Source organism: Dermacentor andersoni, chromosome 1 (genome assembly GCF_023375885.2).
Source record: "Dermacentor andersoni chromosome 1, qqDerAnde1_hic_scaffold, whole genome shotgun sequence".
In the NCBI taxonomy this organism is placed as follows: Eukaryota; Metazoa; Arthropoda; class Arachnida; order Ixodida; family Ixodidae; genus Dermacentor; species Dermacentor andersoni.
The window spans coordinates 214,986,211-215,010,934 of NC_092814.1; the positions used below are offsets into that span (position 1 = coordinate 214,986,211).

A 24,724-nucleotide genomic window follows, 5' to 3' on the forward strand; every position below is an offset into this window, starting at 1 on the left:
CGATTTAGAATACGAGCTGAGCTCGGATTCGGACTCGGACAGAGTCGCATGCGAGGAAGAGGGTTCCGCATCGTCAGATTCGGCTGTTGAACGGATTTTATAGTCAGGCTGATGATGATGATGATGTTTACTAACAGCAGCTGCAGAACACTGAAATGTGCATATAGCATTGACTACGTTATTTGTATACCAATCATAATCAAAAATAAACTGCTATGTTCATTCCCTGTTATGCTCGTTCCCTGAAACCAAGCCGACACTGGGGGTGCGTCACGGCCAGAAAGGTCCGACAGCGAAAGGGTTAATATGAGCTCATTAAGAGTTTGTGCCCACGGAGTATATGTGCATAAAAAAATGTCATCTGTGTGCACAGACCACAGATTATAGTCCACAAAAACAGGCACTTTCAAAAACAGAAGCCTGATTGACGGAAACACACCTGACCTCAAAATCTTTTTTACTGGTATTCTACTGTCCTATAAGCCAGCTGCTATCAAACACAATTATCCACGCAAATAATTTTCCTTTACTTGTTTCCTGCTATAGTCATGTACAAGCACTGTGCACAAGCAGCAGTAAAGGTCAGTAACACAGGCAAGAACATAGGAACCAAAATTTCTCATAATATCCTGCTAGAATAAGTAGTTTTGGCTTGACCATACACTTATTTAAATCTTGTTATTCATCTAGCATCTGACAACTCATAAAATTAAAATTAAATTATGGGGTTTTACGTGCCAAAACCACTTTCTGATTATGAGGCCCGCCGTAGTGGAGGACTCCGGAAATTTTGACCACCTGGGGATCTTTAACGTGCACCTAAATCTAAGTACACGGGTGTTTTCGCATTTCGCCTCCATCGAAATGCGGCCGCCATGGCCAGGATTCGATCCCGCGACCTCGTGCTCAGCAGCCCAACACCATAGCCACTGAGCAACCACGGCGGGTTGACAACTCATAAGCCAAGCATACAATCTTCTCATCAACCTGCAGCAAGCACACTGCAAGACAGAAAGGATGACTGCCAACTCACAGGCAGAAAGAAGATGCCAAAGGCAGTGCAGGACAAGGCACCAGCCAATAAAGTACAGCAATTATACAAATGGATTTCAAACTTTTAGCCAGAGCATGACTCTCAACCTTCTCACATGTTATGAAATTATGTTATGAAATTTCTTTATAAATGCAAAATCATGCACAGAAAGCCAGATGTAGTGCTGGAGTCATAACTAAAAACACATTATGTATTTAAATCTGCCAATATTATGTTTTAGGTGTATAACACATACATCACTTGTCCAAAATCAATCGGAAAGGCTATGTCATGAAAGGTTAGGTTAAGCAACATTTCTCACATAAGGTACACAAACATGATTGTTGTTCACAATCAAAAATAAAGGTTATGTTATGGAAGGTTTGTTAAGCAACAGTTCTGACATCAGGTTCTATTAAAGGCAGTCAGATACCCAAGTCCAGTTCAATGCAAACGCTATTTCTTGTTTTTGATTTGATGTGATTTTAGTCAATATAGAGGATATGGCTTCATAGACAAAGGTTGTTGAAAATACATTGCCAGACATCTTGCTTGCTCTTTCAACAAATGATAGTGTGAATCTATAGCAGCCCTGCGAACCCCCCTTGAGCACCTTTGAGGAACCCTCGGGCTCCACAAACCACCATGAACCACAGTTAAAAAAAAAAATGAAATAGACAAATATAGAGGATATCATTCTGTGTAACAAACTAAAACAGTGCATTGTTTCTGTCCTCTTGATGTGAAAAAATTCTATTATATTATGCACCACAGCACCAAACAGCCTTTTTTTTAGCCAAGCAGGCACTGCATCAGGAAAGCAAGTGTTATGCAGTGTTCTTCACAGAAAAACTATACTCCCATGCCTGGTCATTGTTACTTTGGTCTGCATGTAGACCCTTCCACGTAACCAGGAGTAAGGAAACCAAGTTGACAGAGCTCTTACCTACACCACTGGAAGTGTCTTTTAGCAGGTACTATTGCATTCAATATGGGCTACTAACAGGATCCTGTGGGCCAAGGAGCTTTGAGACCACACGGCAGTGTCAATGTGCGAAAAATTTGTAAACTAAATAGCAGTAATTGGAAGTGCATTTAGGTCTCCAATTTTCCATATATTGGCACTGCCGTGCAGTCTCAGAGCACCTTGAGCCACAAGAGCCCATGTTGTAGCACATATTGAATGTGATAGTGCACTTTTTGTTACATTAACAATATGTGGACACAAGTACAGCAGCTTGCAGACCAGAACATGCACAGTATGCCTGCTTGCCATAGCACTCTTTATGTCACATGCAACCTTAAATAGAGTCATAGCATCTTTCAGCCTACTCATTCTTTCCAAGAATGCAGGTCCTTTATCCCTTTATACTTGTGTTTCTACCAAATCAATCTATCTTTGAGTCAATGCACCTCCTCCATTTCTAGTAACATGAATGCTGAAGTGTTCAATTAGAGAAAATTGACCAATAGCCCCACAACATAAAAAGCTGGCTATGACACTGTTCGCTGGTCAGATGCTATAGATGTGAATAAACTACAATAAAGCTAATGTAACTTTTTGTATGCAAAATTTCTTGGTTCGTAATCGTCATTGAAGAGAATCTACCAACCAGAATCATGTGTTGTTCAACATACACCCTGCACCCCCTCCACTCAACGTGAATCAAACAAAATAAAATTCCTTTATAGAGAAAGTAAACATAGGACATAGACAAAAATTAGACCATCAGTCCAAAGGAAAACAAAAGAGCAGGCAGACATGCTGCACTTCTAGCATAAGGGATAGCACTGGCAATAAGCACCAGAACAAAGAGTGCGTGCCATTCAAGTGAATGATGGGGTGAGTACCATGCCATGCTTGAAAGAGTGCTTGCCACAGAAGAGGTGCCAGCAGGCAGGCAGGCAGGCAGTGGGAGTGCACCTCAAGCTCCCAAGTGAACCAGATGCCTTACTTGGGTCAACATAGCCGCACTTTTATCAGCGCCATGGGCTTTGTAAATGATAATACGAAGCTGTTTCGCTGGCTGTGGCCTACAAACATCACAAAAACGTGTTAGTCCCCAAATCTACCCACATAGATACATTACAGTGCTACTTAAAGACTCTGCATACGCCAGACAAGAAAAAGCATAGAAGTACTTTGATTGAAATCAAAGAGAGAGAAAGATAAAGACAGGCAGGCAAACAGTGAGCATCTACATGCAGCTTGCCTTGTGATGGTGTATTCATTCATCGGTGGCATGCCTATGGTAACTTGCTTCTGCCGTACAAGCAGATCTGTCACGGCCTGTAAAGAATAGGAATGGGACATCGTACTTGTTAAAAAAAAGTTCGGCAGCATGTTACACTCCTGTAACACATGAAGGTGAAAGCCTGCTGCACACATGGCAATGCATTAAGTTATACAATCGGAGGTGTCAGACTTCTTGCAAGACATAACGAGTCACAGTGAGAAGTAAACGTATGGGGCTGTAGGTCAACCTCCTCAACGATACATGCAAGCACCTAATGCACTACTTAAAGGTTCTTTCGTTCTCTCTTTCTTTCCATCTTTCTTTCACTCTTTTGTTCTTTCTTTGTCTGTTCTCAATCTGCACATGGCCTTTGAAAACGCCTCAATCATATTTCTAGATCAACGCTGCATTTAACATAGACAAATAAAGCACCCACTCTGCCTTCTCAGTCAACAGTAAATGGACCATCAAATCCAAGCTCACCTTCACTGCTGAGCCTGCTGTCACCATAACTTAACTCATCACTGCTCGCAAAGTCACCAAAATGCCCTTTACACTAAGCTTAATGTTTTCACAGACAGTCAAGCAGCATTTTAACTTTGCTAACGTGTTTCTTAAACAGAAATTGCATTTGTTGCACTTTGGGAAAACCTCTGGCATACAGCGAAGGGGAAATTCCCCAAAACGCCCACCAAACCAAGGCTTAAATGACTTTTTGACTTTGCAAATTGATCATATTGTTACAGTGAAGGGAAAGAAGAAAGTGACATGAACTAATGGAAGACAAAGTCTGGCAGTTGCCTGAACGCCATATACACCAGTTGTAAATATACACTATTTTACACTCGTGGGCCTGCTTTCTTCCTGCAACGTTTTGGTGGAAGGTGCTGGGTACAATCACGGAACTTCACAGTGGACGTCATCTACCTGCCGCGACAATGGCAAATCAACCGACACAAGCGACAACGCCTCAGCAGCCCGTGTCAATGGTCATCCTCACTCAACCGCGGGACCCGGGGACATTTCGTGGCACAGACAACGCCGACGTCGAGGACTGGCTTATGATGTACGAGCAAGTGTGGGACAACAACAGGTGGGATCCAACAATGATGCTAGCAAACCTGATATTTTATCTGAGAGGAACTGCGAAGCAATGGTACAATACACAAGAAGATGACCTAACGAGCTGGGATGTCTGCAAAGAAAAAATGCGAGACCTGTTTGGCAGACCTGTCGGTTGTCAGCTGGCAGCAAAAAAAAGAACTTGGGTGCCACGCTGAGACGTCCACAGAAACCTATGTCGTGTACATACAGGATGTGCTGGCCCTCTGTTGCAAGGCTGATAGCAACGTGACTGAGGCAGACAAGATTGGTCACATACTAAAAGGTACTAAACATACTAATTTCCTGATGTGTAAGAATTGTGCCACTGTGGATGCAATTATAAAGGAGTGCCGGCGCTTCGAACAAGTGAAGGGTCGCCGCATCGCTCAAACTTTCGACAGATTGCCCAATACCGCCGCGACATCTCCTTGCGAAGACCTGCCACGGTTCGTTCAGCCGACAGGACCGAACGATATAACGCGCATCGTTCGCGGTGAGCTTTAGGCCGTGGCTCCGGCTCCAGTTCGTTCAGAGTGTCGGGAAAGCATGCCCGCTATCTCTTATACAAGCGGTCGTTCGGGAGGAAATAGCAAGTTTGGGCATTCCATCTCTCTGCTCGGTCGGCCATACAAACATCTACCAGATTACTCCGGCTGCACGCTTCCAGATGCAAAGCTTTCAGCCACTGCATCGCAACCCAGCTCACTGGCGCACAGCGGATGATAAACCCATCTGTTTTAGTTGTTCTGGTATTGGACACATCGCCCGTCATTGCCGCAACCACTGGTCGTCGCCTCCTCGGTGGTCGTCTCCGAGTCACTACCGCCAAGCGCCAGACAATCGTACTTTCTCGCCCTATACGCCGACTAGGAACATCCAATGCCGACAGTGCTCCACCAAGATCCAGCCGCTCCCCGTCTCCGCAAGGTCGTAGGTCCCGTTCACCTCTCGTTCACCGCTCTTCGTCCCCTTCTGCAACTGGTTGCTTCACTTCGGGAAACTAGGCGGCGCAGGTCCCAGAGTTGAAGCTGCAACTCCGACCCGGCCCACAAATCCTCTGTTGACCCTGCCTACATGTGGAAACCTACTGGACATTGAAGTTGATGGCGTTCCTGTTACATCTCTCGTTGACACAGGAGCGCAGCCTTCAGTTATGAGCGCTGCTCTCCGCCGAAGGCTCAAAAAGGTTCTGACGCCCGCCGTATTGTGCACTGTGTGAGTCATCGATGGGAGTACTTCACCTGTTCTTAGAATGTGCACAGCATGTGTGACCATTGGGGGCTATTATACCATTGTTTTATTTATCGTCCTTGAGCACTGTCCGCACGACCTAATTCTCGGCCTCGACTTCTGTTCGAAACACTCTGCCCAAATTGACTGCTCCGCAGGTGTTGTACAGTTGGATCTGCCGCTTCCTGCCGAAGCAACAACTTGTGCTTCACACCGCTTATGTTCTGCTGTGTATGCAAGGCTGTCTCCACAGGTGGCTACAAACGTCCTCCTGACGTCCTGTCCTCCCGTACCTGATGGCGAGTACGTCGTGTCGCCACTTACTGACATGGTTTTGTCGCGCAATATTGCCCTACCGAGCCCCTTAATCCGGACCCGCAAAAACTGTGCTCGTGTGCCCATCCTCAATTTTGGATTTTCGTCGCAAGTGCTGCCACACGGTATTGCCATAGTGCATATCACTCCTTTGAAAGAATTTGAGATTTCTTCTTTGACCTCTGAATCCTTCCTCAGTACCAACGAACCTTTGTCACCCACTCCTTCGTACTCGACGCCTGCGGATGATGTCTCTAAGATTATTGCCCCTGACCTTCCTTCCAAGCAAACAACAGCTCTTCATCACTTCCTGTCATCTTATCGGGATATCTTTGATTTGGACGACCGTCAACTGGGCCAGACATCTGTAGTCACGCATCGCATCAACACCGGTGACACCAGCCCCATTTATAGGCGGCCATATCGTGTCTCTGCAACAGAAAAGGCCATCATACAAAAAGAGGTAGACAGGATGATGGACAAGGACATCATTGAACCATCCACTAGCCCACGGGCATCACCAGTTGCCTTAGTAAAGAAAAAAGACAACTCATGGCGCTTCTGCATTGACTACCGTCACCTAAACAGGATAACAAAGAAGGATGTTTATCCCCTGCCTCGCATTGATGACACTCTTGACTGCCTTCACGGATCCCAATATTTTTCATTAATTGACCTCTGCTCCGGCTATTGGCAGATTAGCGTCGATGAGATGGACCACGAGAAAACTGCCTTCATCACACCGGACGGTCTGTACCAATTTAAAGTCATGCCCTTTGGATTATGCAATGTGCCAGCTAAATTTGAGCGCATGATGGACTCCCTCTTGCGCGGCTTGAAGTAATCTACATGCCTCTGCTACCTCGACGATGTGACTGTGTGATTGTGATTGTGTTCGTGTTTTCGCCGAACTTTGAGAGCCACCTGCAGCGCCTCACAACCATACTCTCTGTGTTTCGCAGGGCTGGCCTTCACCTAAACTCCTCCAAGTGCCATTTCGGTCTCCGTGAAATTAACATGCTCGGCCATCTCGTAAACACCGCCGAAATCCAACCTGATCCACAGAAAGTTCACGCCATGGGAAATTTTCCTGTACCTTGTTCAACAAATGATGTCCGTAGTTTTCTGGGCTTATACGCTTATTTTTGCCGACATCGCTCACCCTTTCACTGACCTTCTTAAGAAAGATGTCTCTTTCTCTTGGGGACCACCGCAGGAAAAAGCCTTCTCTACCCTGATTGAGCGGCTTACAACTTCCCCAATTCTGTCACATTTTGACCCTTCTGCGGCCACTGAAGTACGAACTGACGCGAGTGGTCATGGCATCGGCGCTGTCCTCGCTCAGCGTCAACAGGGCCAAGACCGTGCCATCGCTTACACCAGCCACCTTCTTTCCACGCCCGAGCGAAATTACTCCATTACTGAGAAAGAATGTCTCACGCTCGTATGGGCAGTCGCGAAATTTCGACCGTACCTTTTCGGTAGGAGCTTCTGCATCGTAACTGATCATCACGCCCTCTGCTGGCTCTCTTCTTTGAAGGACCCAACTGAATGACTTGCACGTTGGGCATTGCGTCTACAAGAATATCCATTTTCTATTATGTATAAGTCAGGGCACCTGCATCATAAAGACGCTGACTGCCTGTCCCGCAATCCCACGGATCGACCGGTCGATACTGATGCAGACTCGGACATCAGTGTTCTATCCCTTTCTGGCTTCCTCCATATTGGTGACGAGCAATGCCAAGATCCTGTTCTTCGAACACTTACGAAACGCCTAAGCTCCTAGCCCAATGACCCGTCCCTCCGAATGTTCACCTTGCGCAATGGAACATTATACCGTTGTAGCGTTCGTCCTGATGGCCCGGAGCTCCTCCTAGTCGTTCCCATGCACCTTTGACTGGCCGTGCTCCAGCAACTTCATGACACTCCTACTGCTGGACATCTTGGCATCACTACGAGTGGCGCTGCTTCTTCTGGCCCGGCATTTATCGCTCTGTGCGCCGTTATGTCGTTTCTTGCGACCTGTGTCAGCGCCGGAAGACGCCTGCTATGCCTCCTGCTGGTCTGCTTCAACCAATTGATATACCGTATTTACTTGCATAATGATCGCACTGGCGTAATGATCGCACCCCTGAATTTTGTCGTCAAAATTAGCTTGTTTTTATTTCCTGTGTAATGATCGCACCCCGAACTTGCCACAGCGATATGTCGTGTGCCAAGTCTAGCTAATAATGATCGCACTTACCATCTCTCGAACGCTACATGAACGACTCTTCAAGACAAACCAAGCGGTCTGCACGCACCGAACATTCTTAAGCAGATGCCCCATTTCATTCCTTTCATCACTTTCCGCACTTCCATGACAAAAAAAAAAAAAAAACAAAGCTACAACCAAACTTGCCTTTGTTATGTGTAGGCTTTATAATGGTTGTGGTCAACAACAACAACAAAAAAAGGCGCCTTTCGATTCTTCTCGTCTGCACTCGTGGGCACGCAACAAATCGCGAGCGGCAACGATAACAGACACGTTTACACTGATACGTTAGAAGTGTACCCTGTTCTTACGTCGACGCTTGTAACACAGCTAAGATATTCGCCCACCCTTAGCTGAAACGTGCCGTATTAGGATAGTAGTGAAGACAAATGCCGCAGTTTCCGCAGCCTGCCCGCCATATGTTCCTATGTCACTGGCAGCTAAGCGCGCCCATCTGTTTCTGTCCCCTCAAAGTGGACATGGCTACGTTATTGCCGCAAACTTGCCGATATGAACAATATTATTCATTACTGATACGGAAGAAACTGTTTCAATGCACGTAATATACTCACGAGAAGAAAAAAAATCGCGTTCGGCGCGTTCGGCTTGCTCCGCCAGCTGCCATTTTTGTTTTGGTGTCCCGCACTACATACAGTGGCAGCCACCTATTTGTTGACCTGTTGTCATTTTGCAGCAAATTCGGGATGAAAAAAAATATATATTTTTGCGGGAAATATAACCCGCGTAATGATAGCACCGCTGAAGTTGCGTCAATTTTTTCTGACAAAAAAGTGCGATCATTATGCGAGTAAATACGGTACCTACAGAGCCCTTCTTCCATGTGGGCCTCGGCTGCCTTGGCCCCTTTCCAATTTCCATCAAAGGAAACAAATGGATTGCTGCAGCAACAGATTATGCCACGAGATATGCCATCGCACGAGCGCTGCCAACCAGCTGCGCTACAGATGTCGCCGACTTCTTACAATACGACGTCATCCTGCACCACGGCGCCCCTCGCCAGTTACTCACGGATTGCGGCCGCTACTTTCTATCGAAGGTCATCGATGATCTGCTCTGCTCCTGTTCTACAGAACACCAGCTTGCTACCATGTACCACCCTCAAACGAACGGCCTCACCAAGTGACTCAACCGCACACTAACTGAAATGCTGGCCATGTACGTTTCTGACGATCACCGCGACTGGGACGTTGCTTTAATATACATCACTTTCACATACAACTTGTCCCGTCACGACACTGCCGGATTTTCACCATTTTACCTATTGTATGGCCGCAACCCCACCTTGCCCTTCGACACGTTGCTACCTTCTGTAGTACAATCACCCAGCACTGGTTACGCTCGCGATGCTATTGCCTTAGCCACCCAGGCCTGAGATGTCGCCCGTCATCGCCTCACAGTCTCGCAAGCTTCTCAAAAGTGATGCTACGACCTTCAACACCGAGACCACCACTTCTCACGTGGTTCCCTTGTCCTTTTCTGGACGCCTTCACATCGCGCCGGCTTGTCGGAAAAACTACTTTCCCGTTATTCTGGTCCGTACCAGATCTTACGTCAACTGTCCGACATGACATACGAGTCGCCCCAGTCGTTCAGCATTCAGCGCTTCCCAACGTCACCAGCGATGTTGTTCACGTCGCCAGGCTCAAGCCCTATGTCCCCCCATTAAGTGAGTCTATATAACTTGCACCAGGACAGAGCTAACCTCGCCGCGAGGGTGATGTTACGGTGAAGGGAAAGAAGAAGGTGACATGGACTAGAGGAAGACGAAGCCTGGCAGTTGCCTGAACGCCATATACACCAGTTGTAAATATACACTATTTTACACTCGTGGCCCTGCTTTCTTCCTGCAACAATATTCAACAAAATACTGTTCAACAATTCAACAAATAATATTCAACAATTTACCATAATTATGCATGGGCACAGAAATTTGGTGCCTTCTGCATTTAGAAAAACATTATTGCTTTGAAATTTAGGCCAGCAGAGGCAGATACATAAAGTGCAATAAATAGAGCCACAAGAATGTCTGAAGCTACGAGCACAAATATTAGACAAATTCATGTACTACCCATTGTTCATATGGTAGCTGAACGATTGCAGCACCAAAGTTATCTCTAGTAAACTTTATAGGAAACTCTATGGTGGTGCCGTTTTACCAGCTCCCTTCTCTATTTCATCAAGGAGGCCTGCCTGCAACTGTACATAGAAGCTGGCAGTATGACAAGGATATACCAGGTACCAGATCACTGATATTCCTGATTATTAGCAGCCCACGACCCAGCAAGCAAGCTACTTTTTTCTTCCCATGGCTGCATCAGTGAAGCTCTTTGCTTGCTGTCAGTCACCTCGATAACTCTGCCATACTCATGGAACGATGAAATGTAACTTGAACTACCGCATCTCCATTCTTAGTCCCATGAACCTACAGCCACTACCACCTCTCCAGAGGGCCTGTCAAGTTCTTGTACATTAAGCCCACACTGACACCGCTCTGAATTTGACAGGCTCACTGACTATTGAGCTACACCTAAACTAGCAGCTGCTTCAACCATCTACATCATTCGTGCCAGAGTCATCGTTTCCTGACCTGCCAGGACTGGTATGCAAGAGTGGAGTTCTTCCCTCAGTAAAGCAGCAATGGTACCCTCACAATCATTCACGCTGCTGCCCTTGATGCCACTAAAACCAGCACAAGCCCTTGCCAGAATACTTTTTGAACAGATCTAAGTGCTACCGTTCACCCACTGAAAAGTCCCATTAAAATTTGATAGTCTGCAGTTTTCTGATCGCTCTGCTCGTCTGCAATTTGCTGATCTCTCTTTTTGTGTCATTATTTGCTTCATGTATTGCTTCCCCACCTGCTTGGCCTTAACCGAAGAGTACAGTATATTGTAAATAAAGAAAGGATGCTATACCTTTGCAAGGTCTTCAACCTTCTTTCCCAGAAGGCCAGCAACATGTCTCACAAGACCCCACTTGTGTTCTTTGTAAGCCTGAAAACATAATAACATTAATGAGCAGGTAGTGTCATTTACAGCAAAATAAGTAATTTCCTACCTTTTCATACAGCTCCTTCAGAAGATGTCTTACTGTGATTACACGATTGCCATCACCCAGCTCGGTGTCCCATTTTAGACCCCTGTAGAGGATGAACAAAAATAACTTTAAAGATTTAATTAAAATCAAGGATTTTCATGGACAGCAACAGCTTAATGACTGAAGCTGCCTATAATAGCAGTCAGCAAAGTAATAATCACTATGTGAACGCACTCACAAGCACTCACGCGAATCCAATAGGTCAGCCTAATGATGGGCTAACAACATCAACAAATGCATGCGTTTTCCTTTATCTTCTTTTTTTTTTTTTTTTTCAAAATACATTCACAAGAATATCGACCTGCTACATCAATAATCATCCAGATGCATTCAACATCATTACTATGTAGAACAAAATTAAGCCAACTTCTGAGCAGTTAGGATAATAACTCTTGCATAATGCAGTTTACATTTCTGCCAGCAATGAGTAAAATATATGAGACGGCAATATATAACAACCAATTGTAATACATAGTTCCATACTACCCTAAGAAGCACCAGCAACTATCTGATTGTTACTCCATGTGCCATTAAACAAATCGTAATGTGATAGTGCAGTTCGTGTGTGCTACCTAAACATAAGCAGAAAGAGGAGTGGCATCTATGGCAAAAAAGAAAAAAGAAAGAAAAGGATTTCATGCATTATTATGTGGGAGAAAGGTGGCATCAACTGGGGCCACTGATACTCTGTGATATTCTTCCACTTTACCAAGTACAAAGCTCCACTCTCCTTACTCATTCTAAATCAGTCAGTTTGTGCAAAACCTGATCTATACGCATCTAAGAAAACAAAAATACATTCAAAGGGCACTTAGTTATCGCTACATGGATGAATGTGAAAGTACTGCGACCACCTTGCTATGCTTAGACATTATGCCGCAACGCAAGGTCGTGGGTTTGACTCCCACCAAAGGTAGAGTGTTCTAGTGCCTTAATTAACTGTGCCGTAACTTATGCAGCCTTAATTAACACCAAATGTCATGGGTTTGAGTGCCATATTCAACTCTATCTTAATTAACTATGCATCAATTAACTTTACCTTAATTATCACCAAAGGTCGTGGGTTCAACTCCCACCAATGGCTGTGGGTAAGAGTGCCTTAATTAACTCCATCTTAATTAACCATGCCTTAATTAAGAGTGGGCAATGTAGCAGCAGCAGCTTCAGCATGTTGCCTAAGCGCTTCTTCTTGCTTGCACAGCTCCGGGATTTTTATGCTGGTCATGCTGTTCGTATCCGGGGCTTGGCTGGCCCTGCACCAGTCGAACACGTGGTCATTACCAGCAATTCGACATGGTTTAGCCCTATCGTCCAGGCGTTTTCCTGCCCACGTTTTTCCTTCTCTGGTGATTCTGTGCACTCCCGTGGATGTTCCTAGGATGGCAACTCCGACAGGTGACGCCATCGGATCGTTGACGTCAAGCTTCATAAGTATAAAAGCTCCGTCGTTCCAGCGCCCCGGCAGTGGGAAATGCAGCAGCAGCAGCTTCAGCATGTTGCCTAAATGCTTCTTCTTGCTTGCACAGATACGGTAAATGGACAACCCGTACTGTATCCGATCCGATAATAGATTCCTGCTGCTGCTGTGTTGCCCATACAGTTATTTGTGTAGTAGACTCATGTGCAATTTTTCTTATGTCCTCGATTACCTTAGTCGTCTTACCCTGAGCGGTGAAGTTGAGCTTAACCCCGGCCCCAGGAGACCGGCATCTAAAACTGGCAAACCTGACGAATCCCAAAAAAGCTTTCTTAATGCCCTTGAGACGTCGGCCGAGCAGGCACTGTCTAGTTGCTATAACCCTTCTCTTGTGAAAATTCTTTCCGATTTAGTTGCTTATCAGAAAAATATGTCACAAGACATATCTGAAATCAAAAATGCTGTGAATACACATTTCGATGCCTTGGAATTGCGTGTGGCTGCTCTTGAAACCTCATGTTCGAATGCACTGTCTTATCAAGACTCTGGTCAGCTTCATTCTGAGGCAGCTTGCCTGACGCGCACTGTTGCCGAGCTAACTGCCAAATATGACGCTCTTGAAAGCCGTTCACGAAGAAATAACATAATCCTTTATGGCATACCAGAAGATACTAATGAGGATCGTGACACACTGCACTCTAAGGTTGCAAACGTTTTCAATAGGCTTTTCCTTGACTGTCCGCGTATTGAACGCTTCCATAGGTCAGGCAAAATGCGAACCTGGGCATTCTCACCCTATCATTTTAAAATTGCTTGATTTCAGCGGTAAGCTAGCGATGCTGAAAAATGCTTATAAGCTGAAAAATTCCGGCCTGAAGCTTTCCAAAGATTTTTTGTCCAGAGTGCGTGCAGTACTTTGTAAAAAGCTATGGGACACTTTGGTTGAGCAGCGGAATAACGGCTCGATTATTAAAACGAGGTTTGATAATTTATTTATAGATAACGTTCGTTAAAAAACTAGGACAATGCCTCAAATAGTTTAGTAATAGCTCCTAGTTTTGATTATAGAGCGCAAGATTTCCAAATGTTTCATTATCACTAGGTTGACAATCTCATCACTCTGCCACAGATCTTGCGATCTTGAATGTTAATGTCAGAAGCATAACTAACAAACTGCCACAGTTTCTTTCGCTAGTTTCTTCATGTTCTCCTCATGTTATATGCATCACAGAAACTTCGCTTTATGAAAATATTCACGACTGAGAATTCATGCCTCCTAGTTAAATTGCTGTCCGGTATGACCGTCAGAATAAGAAAGCAGTGGTGTTGCTTTGCTTTTACATTCAGGTTTTAACTTTTAAAGATTCTACCAGGTCCTCCCAATGTAGAATCGGTTTGGTGCAAGTTACAAGTACATAAGCAGAATTTAACATATTGTGGTCTTTATTACGCCCTCGATAGCCCTAGTTACTTCTTCGATATTATTTCTTATTTTATACATGACCATAGCCTCTATAGTTCTAACTTAATCATTCTTGGTGACTTTAACATGACTTCGTTGATAATATTTTGCATTTCATACATGACCATAGCCTCGACAGTTCTAACTTAATTGTTCTTGGTGACTAACATTCCCGGCACTTACTGGCCTCCCCTCACATATTCTGCCACTAGTGCTTCTATTTGTAGAGACTTAATTATGTTTTCTTTGTCCTATAACCTGATAAAATTAGTTGACAAGAATACACAGCAGAACTCAATACTTGACTTTGTGTTTATCAGTGACAGTCTTGCTCATTTAGGTTTTGACTATGATATCCTGGAAGGAATCTCGGATCATAACGCAGTTCTCGTACACATTAACTGTCCCATCCCACGTGAACGCTCTAGCTATTCCACATTTCATGATTTTAACAAGGCTGACGATACATCTATCACTGATATTTTGACAGATAACTTTGACCATTTTTGTCACTCAGTACCGAATGTCATGAAGACAGTCTTGTTGATTGTTTTGAGTCGTTAGTGAAATCTTGCATCAATAACGACGGTCCATTAAAAACAAAAAAGATAAATAATAAACTTCCCTGGATTAACCTGGATACTTTGCACCTTTCACGCCGAGTAGGTAGCCTACGTAAATCAAAGCATTCTAATTCCGCACTTCGCGTTCCTTTTGAAAAAGCAAAGGAGGAACTTCGTGCCCATACTAAAAATGCTAAAGATTTCAATTTTTGAGTCCAGCTCCCTCTACTGCTTAAATCAAATCCTCGCAGGTTGTGGACATTAACTTTACCTAGTGCAACGTGCAGTACCTCTTTCAAGATTAACGATGCTATTACTAATGACCCCACCGTAGTTTTGAATGCTTTTAACTCGTACTTTCAATCCGTTTTCACCCTCGATAACCATGTAGTTCCAAAGTTTAGTTATGATGCACAAACTAACAAATCAGGCGATATTTTAATAAGTTCTGATGGTGTCTTAAACCTAATCTTGAATCTCGACACTAAAAAGTGTACCAGTTCGAATAGTATCCCGAATTCTTTCCTTGTAAGATACTCCCTATGGACAGCTCAGTCCCTTACTGTAATCTTCCAGAAATCCTTAGACTCTGGTGAAGTACCAACTAAATGGAAAACAGCCAAAGTCCTGCCTTTGTATAAATCAGGTGATAAACAACTTCTAACTACAGGCCGATAGCTCTCACACCCCAGTCATGCAAGATGTTAGAGCACAATATTTGAAAACATATAATCGAATTCCTTAACTCTAATGATGTTCTGACATCTGCCCAGCATGGTTTCCGTTGTGGTTATAGCACTGTAACGCAATTAGTCGATTTTGTTCAAGATATGACTTCTAACCTAGACATAGGTAATCAAGCGGATGCCATCTTTATTGACTTCTCTAAAGCTTTTGACTCTGTGATTCACTCTAAACTACTGGTAAAATTAAATGCCATATTCAATTATCTCTGTTTTGTTTCTTTGATAGCCAGTTTTCTTCGTTGTCACTCACGATTTGTTTCCTTTAACTCAGTGGACTCCTCCTGTCGACGTTACATTAGGCATTCCTCAGGGATCCGTATTAGGCCCTTTATTATTGCTAATATACATCGATAATTTACCTCGTAGCATCTCAACTAAAATCAGACTTTATGCAGATGACTGCGTATTATTTGAATCCATTAACTCCATTGATGCCCACCACCATCTTGCCCAATCCCTTATGTCTTTCTGCACTTGGTGCAAAACGTGGCAAATGAGCATCAACTGTAGTAAAACAGTTGTGATGTCATTTACCAATAGACAGAGCCCCCTCTCATTCGATTATTCTCTGGATGGCATCCAACTTAAAAGACTGTCTCAATATGAATACTTAAGTGTTATTCTAACAGAACATCTTGTATGGTCTAAACATGCTGAATATGTAAACGGGAAAGCCCTGAACAAATTAGGTTATTTGCTCCGCACTTTAGCTAAGACCTCCTGCGATACTAAACTGCTATTATATAAAACATCAATTTGCCCTGTTCTAGAATATACATCTGTCGTTCGGTTCCCGTACAGACAATGTGAAATAAGCTCGCTCAGTAACGTTCAACGAAAATCTATCCATTTCATTTGCCAAAATTACAGCCACACTTTCTCACCAACACATGCTAAAAAATCTTTGAGCATTGAGCCATTACTTTCACATTACCACATTGAAGCCTTAAAACGTTTATATGCGATTAATAACTCCACCTCTGGTCTTTCTGATTATAACTATATCACGTTTACTAATGCAAGTTGTACCAGTGGTTCCCACGCCTTGAACAGAACACCTATTTCTGCCCGTACTAACACATTCAAGTGCAGTTTTTTTCCACGTACAGTAGAGCTGTGGAATTCTCTACCCAGTAACATTCGTTCACTATCACTACAAGATTTTACAGCTACCATGGTAAGTACTTTGCTAACATGTAAAGCGCTTCTTTTTGATCATTCATCTTTTTGTGTTTATGTGTTTTTAATGTGTAACGTATAGTAATGTATAATGTTCCCGCTCCTGCTATAGCCCTATATAGAGCTGCAGTATATGTAAATAAGTAAATAAATTAATTAACACCAAAGGGCGTGGGTTCGACTCCTACCAATGGTCATGGGTTCGACCCTCACCAAAGGTTGAGGGTTCGACATTGATGGCCACACCAACGCCAACAACTACGGCAGATTTTCCACCTCATGAGCCATATAATGCTTTCACATTAATAAGTGCATGCAATTTCAAGCACCAGTACACTGGTGTCAAGAAACTTAACGACACACGTTTTGCCATCACTGTTATTTTGCCACGCTTCTGCTGCTTCTGCTCACCAATCTCTGAGGAACCTTTCACCTTCCCCCCCCCCCTTTTTTCCTATCAGAATTTTGCTGTAACCAGCGTCAGATGGCTTTGACATCATGAACCCTTCAACACTTAATCATTGTTATTTTGCCATGCTTTTACATATACTTGCATATTGTAAGCATGCTTCTGCTCACCAACCTCTGAGGAACACCCCCCCCCTTTTTTTTCCTCTCCCAAATTTGCTCTAACCAGTGTCACATGGCTTTGACATGATGAACCCTTCAACAGTTGACTTTGCACATAGAAAGCTAACTGTAGCACACCATCATTTCAACCTGAGCGCTGCTGTTTTAGTACATTTTTGTTCATGCAGTACTTCAGCATTATCTCATACACTTCCGATAATGAATCAAGCATTGATCACATGCTGCACAAGTACGCATATTCATGTACTCATGTGTAGTAGATACACTCATTGTTACTTCCTTAGACTTTTTCTAGAAATTCTTGGAACTATATGTATGTCCAACAAGTGTTCTTGTAAATGGCTAATCGTATAAAAATACATTATGGAAATGTGAATACAGGCATTGGTGCTTTCCGCCAATTCAAAATATAGAAAAAGAAAATCACCGGAAGCTTTTCATGTACGTAGGTCAGTATGACTTAAAAGTTTGAAGCATTATGGCCAACATGGATAAGTCGGCTGCACCACATTGGAACTGTACCTGTAAATGATCAACTAAGTACTTAATATGGTTGATAACCAGGCAAGTTGGTACAAATGTATTGGTACAAACTGTCCTTGTCCGTTCCCTTTTTTACCTTGTGTCCTGTCTTCTTATGCAGTTGGTATAAATGCAACCAAGGACCAATTCTCAATTATTAAATTTTTATATCTCCTGCCAAAATTAAAAAGGAAAGGGCTATTCTTAACAGCAGTGCTCTTTCATACTTTTTAAAAGTTTTGTACTAACAAAAAATCCACACGTGTTCAATACTTTTCTAAAGCAATATTTTGACTGAATAACTTAATGCACCACAACTATTCACAGCCATTGCCTTCAACATTGCTTCTGAGTACCAATATTTTCACAAGCTTAGCAAGGTTCCGAGCTTATTACACACAACTGAAACATCTCAGTAATGGTAGATGTAGTCAGTTCCGAGTCAGTACTCATTTCTCTATATTGTGCCTTCACATCTCATTGTTCCAGTGCTATGTTCCCTGATACATGTCTTAACTAGCCCAGTCATAGATTCTACATCTGAATGTTAGTGAACTTCACTTTATTACGCATTTACACACTGCGGCTTAGAATACTGCATCTCAGTTTGTGGAAACACATATTCCATACATGTAACACATCTACAATATTTAAAAAATCAAACCTTGAGGATAATCAATTTCTCTAGTTACATGTCACATGCAGCACTAATTTTCACTTCCTTAAATATACTACCATTACGCTATATGCTCCACCTCAAATTGGTTCTACTAATATATCGCACACTAAACCATGAAATCATTTTGGATACATTTAATATACCTGCTCTTACCAACACTAACAATATGTGATTTTCCTCTAACAACAATTTTTACTCTCTCAAATAAACACTAATTATGGTATGTTTACTGCCATTTTTACGGCCATTAGATACTAGAATAATCTACCCCATATTAAACAACGACACTACTGGCTACAAACTGATTACTATGAACACATACTGTATGCAGATTTATTTAACAGTTTTCGTTGCTTCTGTACTTGCCTAATGTATTGCTTTTATTCTCTATCTCCCATCGTCTTTCATATTTTTCTTAGAAATTTTAAGTTTTTCATTCCATAGCATATATTTGACTTGTACTTTGCATATTGTAAGCATGTTTCTGTTTCTAATTATTTGCTACATTAACCTCATGTTCTCTGATATGTCATTCCTATGTTTCCCTAATGTGTCAATTACTACATTTTTATTTACTGATACGCAATATCTATTTCATTTGCTTGTGTTTGACTTGAACTTCAATTATTGTAAGCACCTTTCTTGTATTTTATTATCTGGTTCATTATACTTAGTGTAATCTACCTTCTGTCACTGCTATGCTGCCATAATTTATTATTACTATTTGTTAAATTGCTAATAGGAGGTCCCCATGACAGTTTTTGTAACTCCTGGACCTCCTCCTGTACTAATGATGAATGATGAAATAAATAAATAAAAAGTAAACAAAAAATGTCCATAAAGTCTCATTATGTAAGAGCTTTTTGAAGACCCAACAAATTCTGATATTTGAGTTTTTATGGCATGTTGTCAAACAGACAATGAAGCAGACAGCGAAATGATAAGCTGCCACAGTGAAGCGACAAAATAAAATGACAACAAGAGCACTTAAGAAAAAGCCAGATTTCATAGGTCTTGTGTCATTAGCGTCTACGTAAAGTAAATGCATAATTCAGTGTGAGAAATGGCCTGCTGCCAGATGTTTGTGCACACAGGCACAGGAACGAAATGAAAAACAAAAGGAGTATTGCCTTTTAAGAAAATTTCTTTGTCAAGCAACATGAATTCTAACCAAAAAAAAGAATAACACACTGCATAGGTGACCTTGCAGCCCACAGTCTTAACAAAAGAGGAGGACCAAAATTCAAGGTTGCACAAAGGCAACAGGAGCCTTTTTGATTTTTATGGGAGGGTCTCTTTGTAGCTTAGATTATTTCCAGTCATATGTGACAAACTGAGGATGTATTTAATTCACCCCAAAGTTTATAGCGCAATATCCCAGCAAAGAGCATAACTGTTGTCCAGCTTAGGCAAATAGCTTGTAAAAAGTGAAGCACTGCATTGTTTGCACGCACCAGTACAGAGTGCTACTAAGAATATTAGGCTGTGCAAACTGGCTACATAGAACTTTCACTTTCTCACAGTTCTGGTACTCCACATGTTTTTGAAACTCGTAGTACTGTCTGTAGACAGCCTTCCACTTGCAGCAAGTTTTGCTCGTCTGTCAGGGGGGGGTCACGACTACTTATATGTCCTGCTTTTTCCCAAGTGAGTTGTTTCTCACATAAAACTTTAGTATTTCTAAGGAGATGCTTTCTGTGCTGTATCCATCTGTACCTGTAGCTTCTATACCATCCAAACTTATATACATGAAATTTTTTTAGGTAACTAAGGTTGAGAAGTCAACTACAACTGTATTGAATTTCTGACGCTAACCTACATCTTCACATTTATCCTTCACTAAGCTTCAATTAACTGGGGCAACTCTTAGTGCTCAAACTTCCTTTCCACTGACAGTGACATGAGGCAGAAACGTTCTTTACACTGGCTCAGCAGCTATGGTGTTTTGCTGCTGAGCAAGAGGTTGGTGAATTTAATATTTGGCTACGGCAGCCACATTCTCAAGTGGACACAATGCAAAAAAAATTTCACATAACGAGCACTGGGTGCTCATTAACAAATGCTAGGTGATAAAAATTAATTCACAGCCCTCTGTTGCGGCATCTCTCATACCCTGTGTGGGACATTAAACTGGAATGTTAAACTGCATTAATTAATAAGTTGAGAAACACTGAAAAACTGTAATCTAAGATCACATCGATCACAGACTGTGCAATACTCAAAGTAGGCTATAAATACGGTGTGACATGACAGCCTAGCAGTGCCACACTTGTTGAATTGCTTTCTTAGATTCTAAAAACCAGTATATGTGAGAAAACGTGTAAGCCACTTTACTAAAAAGCTTTTTCTTTCTGCAGGTCATTTTTCAAGACTCAAGAAAAAAACAAAAGCAGACCGGCAAGCTTCTTTTTTTCCTCTTTAAATTCCAATCTGGGCATCTGAAAAAAGATAGTCACATTTATCCCATAAAGAGGCCCTGCAACAATTTTTGAGCATGGTAAATAAACCATGCCACACAAAACAATGCTGCCATGAGCACCTGAGTCAAATATTACTCACTTGCATGCAGCTGGGTATGTACAATATTGCTTTGAAGATCGCTCATGCTTTCCTGTGGCTTCTTCAAATTCCCACAATCCTTCAGTGTACCTGATGGCGCAATGATGATGCTGTACAACTATTCGCTGGATTTGTGGTTATGCCACGGGAAATCATTACTTTAGCAAAAACAAGAAAATCAGAAATGCTATCATTTTTATACATACTGGTTTGGATTATAAATAATATAGAAAATTGCAGTATGAAGAAATGCAACAAACATTTTCAGTTTTGCACATGTGGCCTACAGTGACTGTTGTGATCTCAAGTTATGCTACTTTCTGCATAGTGCAAGGTTGTGTCATTTGGTTGTATCCGTTTGGCTAAATTTGTGATAGATGAGTAGTAAATACCACTGAACCAATCTTAGCAGAGCCGTAGAGTGGGTACTAAGTCCCAGCACGCAGTGTCCAAGATTTTTCAGCACGTCGCTGGTACCAGGCACTCCGACTGGCTCGCATAGCCACGCCTGGAGAATCAGAGACCAATCAGAGCACGCAGTAGTTCAAATGTCTCACGGGGAGAGGGCTCATCGCTGCACCCCGCAGCAGCCGCAATATCTACACTATGTAGCAACTTGGCCTCCGAAATCAAGAAGGTCACTCCAAGGAGCCACTCATTTGGTTATGCGTCACTTTTAGTAAGTGGCAATGGCGGGGTTCTTTTTTTTTCAGTTTAATTATAAAAAACGGCTATTTCTGCTTGGTTTTTGTGGTGCTCCTGGCGTATTTCAAACATCAAATTTTGCACAGAGGCTTCTTTATATCCACATCATCTAAAACTAGGCTTTTTACTCGGTCCAAAATTTTGTTGCAGTTGGCCTTTAAAGGGCCCCTCACCAGGTCTGGCCATGTTGAGCTGACAAGCACCGTGTATACAATGCATGCTAACGATCGTGTCTGCTAAGTATTACATCGCCATGCACTGCGGAAAGATCTGAAATTTCAAACTGAACTCCGTTTGCTCTTCTCCTGGTGCACGTCGCGCTCCCAGCTGGGGGGTCGACATATATCACAGAAGTGTGGCTACGTACATTGCACTGCTGTGACGTCACTCGTAGTGACACGTGACTTCAAAATCATTCAAGGCACCATCTGTTATTTGTGTAATCTGTTGCTTCAATAGACAAATTAAAGTTTAGAAAAATAATAAAACACACAAACCGAATGTCTGCATGTTCTTGTTTTACTTCGCGCCACAGCAAAAAAGATGTAGTACTTCTGTTTTGTCTGCTTGTTCCCATGTCGTGCAATCGCGAGCGCAGACAACGAAAGTATGTTATTTTTCACCATGTTCAAGCGTGCGATCATGCTCTATGAGCCGCTTGTGTGTGCCTCAGCATTCGCGTAGCACTGACTTATACCGCTAGTCAAGTGTTCTCATGCATAGCGCGCAAAATCGTGTGTTGAACAAAACGAGACAAACGCAACAGCTCGCACGCGACGCCGTCAGCGGAAGTGCGCCGCGCAGCAAGAAAAGCAAGGGGGAAAAAAAAATGAAGGCGGGGCCTGTGACGTATGCATCACACGATCCTCGAGCTCTGGTATGGGAGAATGCAGGAAAGGAATTTCGCTTCCCTGCAGAGTCGAGGATAGTTGCAGAGAATAGACGGCGCAAGTGGAGAGAGTGTCTCTCTTTGCAGAGGCCCTCCTCTCCTGAAATCATGGGTTCACAGCACTGAAATATTTCTACCTCGGCTCTTAATGAACCAATTTCAAAAATTATTGCGGCAGAACGTGCTCCCTAGAGGGCACGTAACAACTTCCAGCATATAACCAAAATTTTCTATGTGGCCTGGTGAGGGGCCCTTTAATTTGTGTTTGTGTACTATGGTGCATGTTTGTGCCTACAAATTCTCTGCGAGCGTCTTGGCATAATGTGAATGCAGGCTGAGGTGTTACTGTTGACTTTTCTTGGTTTGTCCTTTTGAGATTCAAAGTAGAAAAGTTGCATTTGCCTTCTTTGTGGTTACTATATGCATGTTCACTGTGTCACATTTCAACAGCCACAGTGTTAAACATTTCACTTCTGTCTGTACAGTGCTCTGCATAGCCTGGTGCTTCATTCACAGTGTTCCATTCTGTAAGAAAATCAACCTCAAATTTTCTACAGACATCTCATTTCCAAGATGTCTGGTTTATTTTGTTCACAAAGGGAATTTGCATTAGGTGCATTAATTAAAATTATTTTCGAGCATGAAAAAGCCTAAAGCACACAAGGATGCGGAGTGCAGCTTTGCGTTGTCCGCACTAAGAATGCCTCTCGAACTTTTTGTCTTGGCCCTTGCTCACTAAGCACAGCCTCAAAGAGTTATCCTGCACAGAGTTTGGTGGTATATTCTAAGAAAAATGAGCCCACTGGGAAGCCTGTAGGTGCATTGGTAAGGTTTGAAGCGTCGAACTTGGTACCCTGATTGCAATGGCTACAATGACACAGAAGTGCCCAGCAAGTGGGAAGCTTTTCATTATTTTGCTATCACCTCCTGTTGAAAGTGTGGACAAGTATGTCCATCTAGTGTACAAAACCCAAAACAACTAGGAAACAAATTGCAATGTGCTGCCATCTATGAAAAACTTGCAAAGATATCCGCTCCAGAGGTGGCCGACAGAGCCGGCCACCTGCACTTTGGCCTCCTCTGTTCTGGCCAGCTCTGTGCCAGCCGCAGAAGGGAATGGGTTAAGACGAATGCAAAATTATGGCACCCATGAGCATTTGTTGGCTGCAAAGGCAGAGACAGTGATGTAAGGTTCTACATCAAAAGCTGAGGGACACCAAGCTCCAAGGAGCATTCTTACAGTAAATTGAGCTACCAGCTGTGTCTGCATAGCCACTCACAATACCAGGCACTTGGGCTTCTGGCAAATTTGGGTGGCATTTTAAACAAGAGAAGCGCACCTGTAAAGCACATGTCGATGCATGTGGCCACACTGAGCATAAGATTGCACACACTCCCTCATTTGAGTATGTCGCTGTGCAACCACATAAAAAATGAGCAGACATTCCTTCGACAGAAGTAGGAGGAGATCTGTGTCTCAATCGGCTATAAAATGCAGCATCCCAAACTGCCAGCTGCTTTCTTTATCAAAAGGTGCTGGCTCCTCCCCTAACTAGATTTTGTGCTATTACGCTGCTGTCAAATGCAGAAGTTTTAGCACTGGCTATGTGTTACTGCTTCATGCGAGAGCATAGCATATGGAGTATATATGCATAGAACTTCAATGGTAAGGCAAGTGAGAGCCCCTGAGTTTAGCATGTCAGATGTGCCAGTACCATAACACTGGCTGTCATGTTATCAATAAAAAACAATAACAAAGACTGAAGCACAGTGACATAGGGTGAAGCATTGCGGGCAATGACACATTACAGCCTCCAGCTTGAGCAGTGTCAAGCCTCGCAGAGGAGTCGTGTTGGAGGGCAACATGACTGCCAATATCTTTGATCATAGGCAATGTATCCAAATACTATTTCTTGCTGGAGGATATTTGCAAAGTGATGCCCTTTACTGCCAAATCCATTTCATCACTGTATTAAAAAAATGTTGCAGGACCCCTTTAAAAATATGATAAAACATAATGTGACAGTACAACTAAAGTTGGTTTTCATTAGATGGCATTCAGTGATTTGTTAAAAAAATCAAGCTCACTTAACATAAACTGTAGAATATACAGATTTAT

At 42.8% G+C, this 24,724-nt stretch overlaps 1 protein-coding gene across 4 annotated transcripts in view; it reads right to left on the reverse strand.

Moving 5' to 3' along the window:
* Window positions 1-24,724, reverse strand: part of LOC126548107 (probable phosphorylase b kinase regulatory subunit alpha) — a 111,407-nt gene that overhangs the window by 50,101 nt on the left and 36,582 nt on the right. For 3 of the 4 annotated variants that reach the window (XM_055063175.2, XM_050196217.3, XM_050196216.3), the window contains exons 20-24: window positions 21,012-21,101; window positions 11,255-11,336; window positions 11,113-11,190; window positions 3,247-3,323; window positions 2,989-3,067 (exon numbers count right to left, since the gene is read on the reverse strand). In XM_055063175.2, coding sequence (XP_054919150.1) covers window positions 2,989-3,067; window positions 3,247-3,323; window positions 11,113-11,190; window positions 11,255-11,336; window positions 21,012-21,101 — 406 coding nt within the window. The remainder of the gene's footprint in view (window positions 1-2,988; window positions 3,068-3,246; window positions 3,324-11,112; window positions 11,191-11,254; window positions 11,337-21,011; window positions 21,102-24,724) is intronic. The other variant, XM_050196218.3, reaches the window with a different exon arrangement.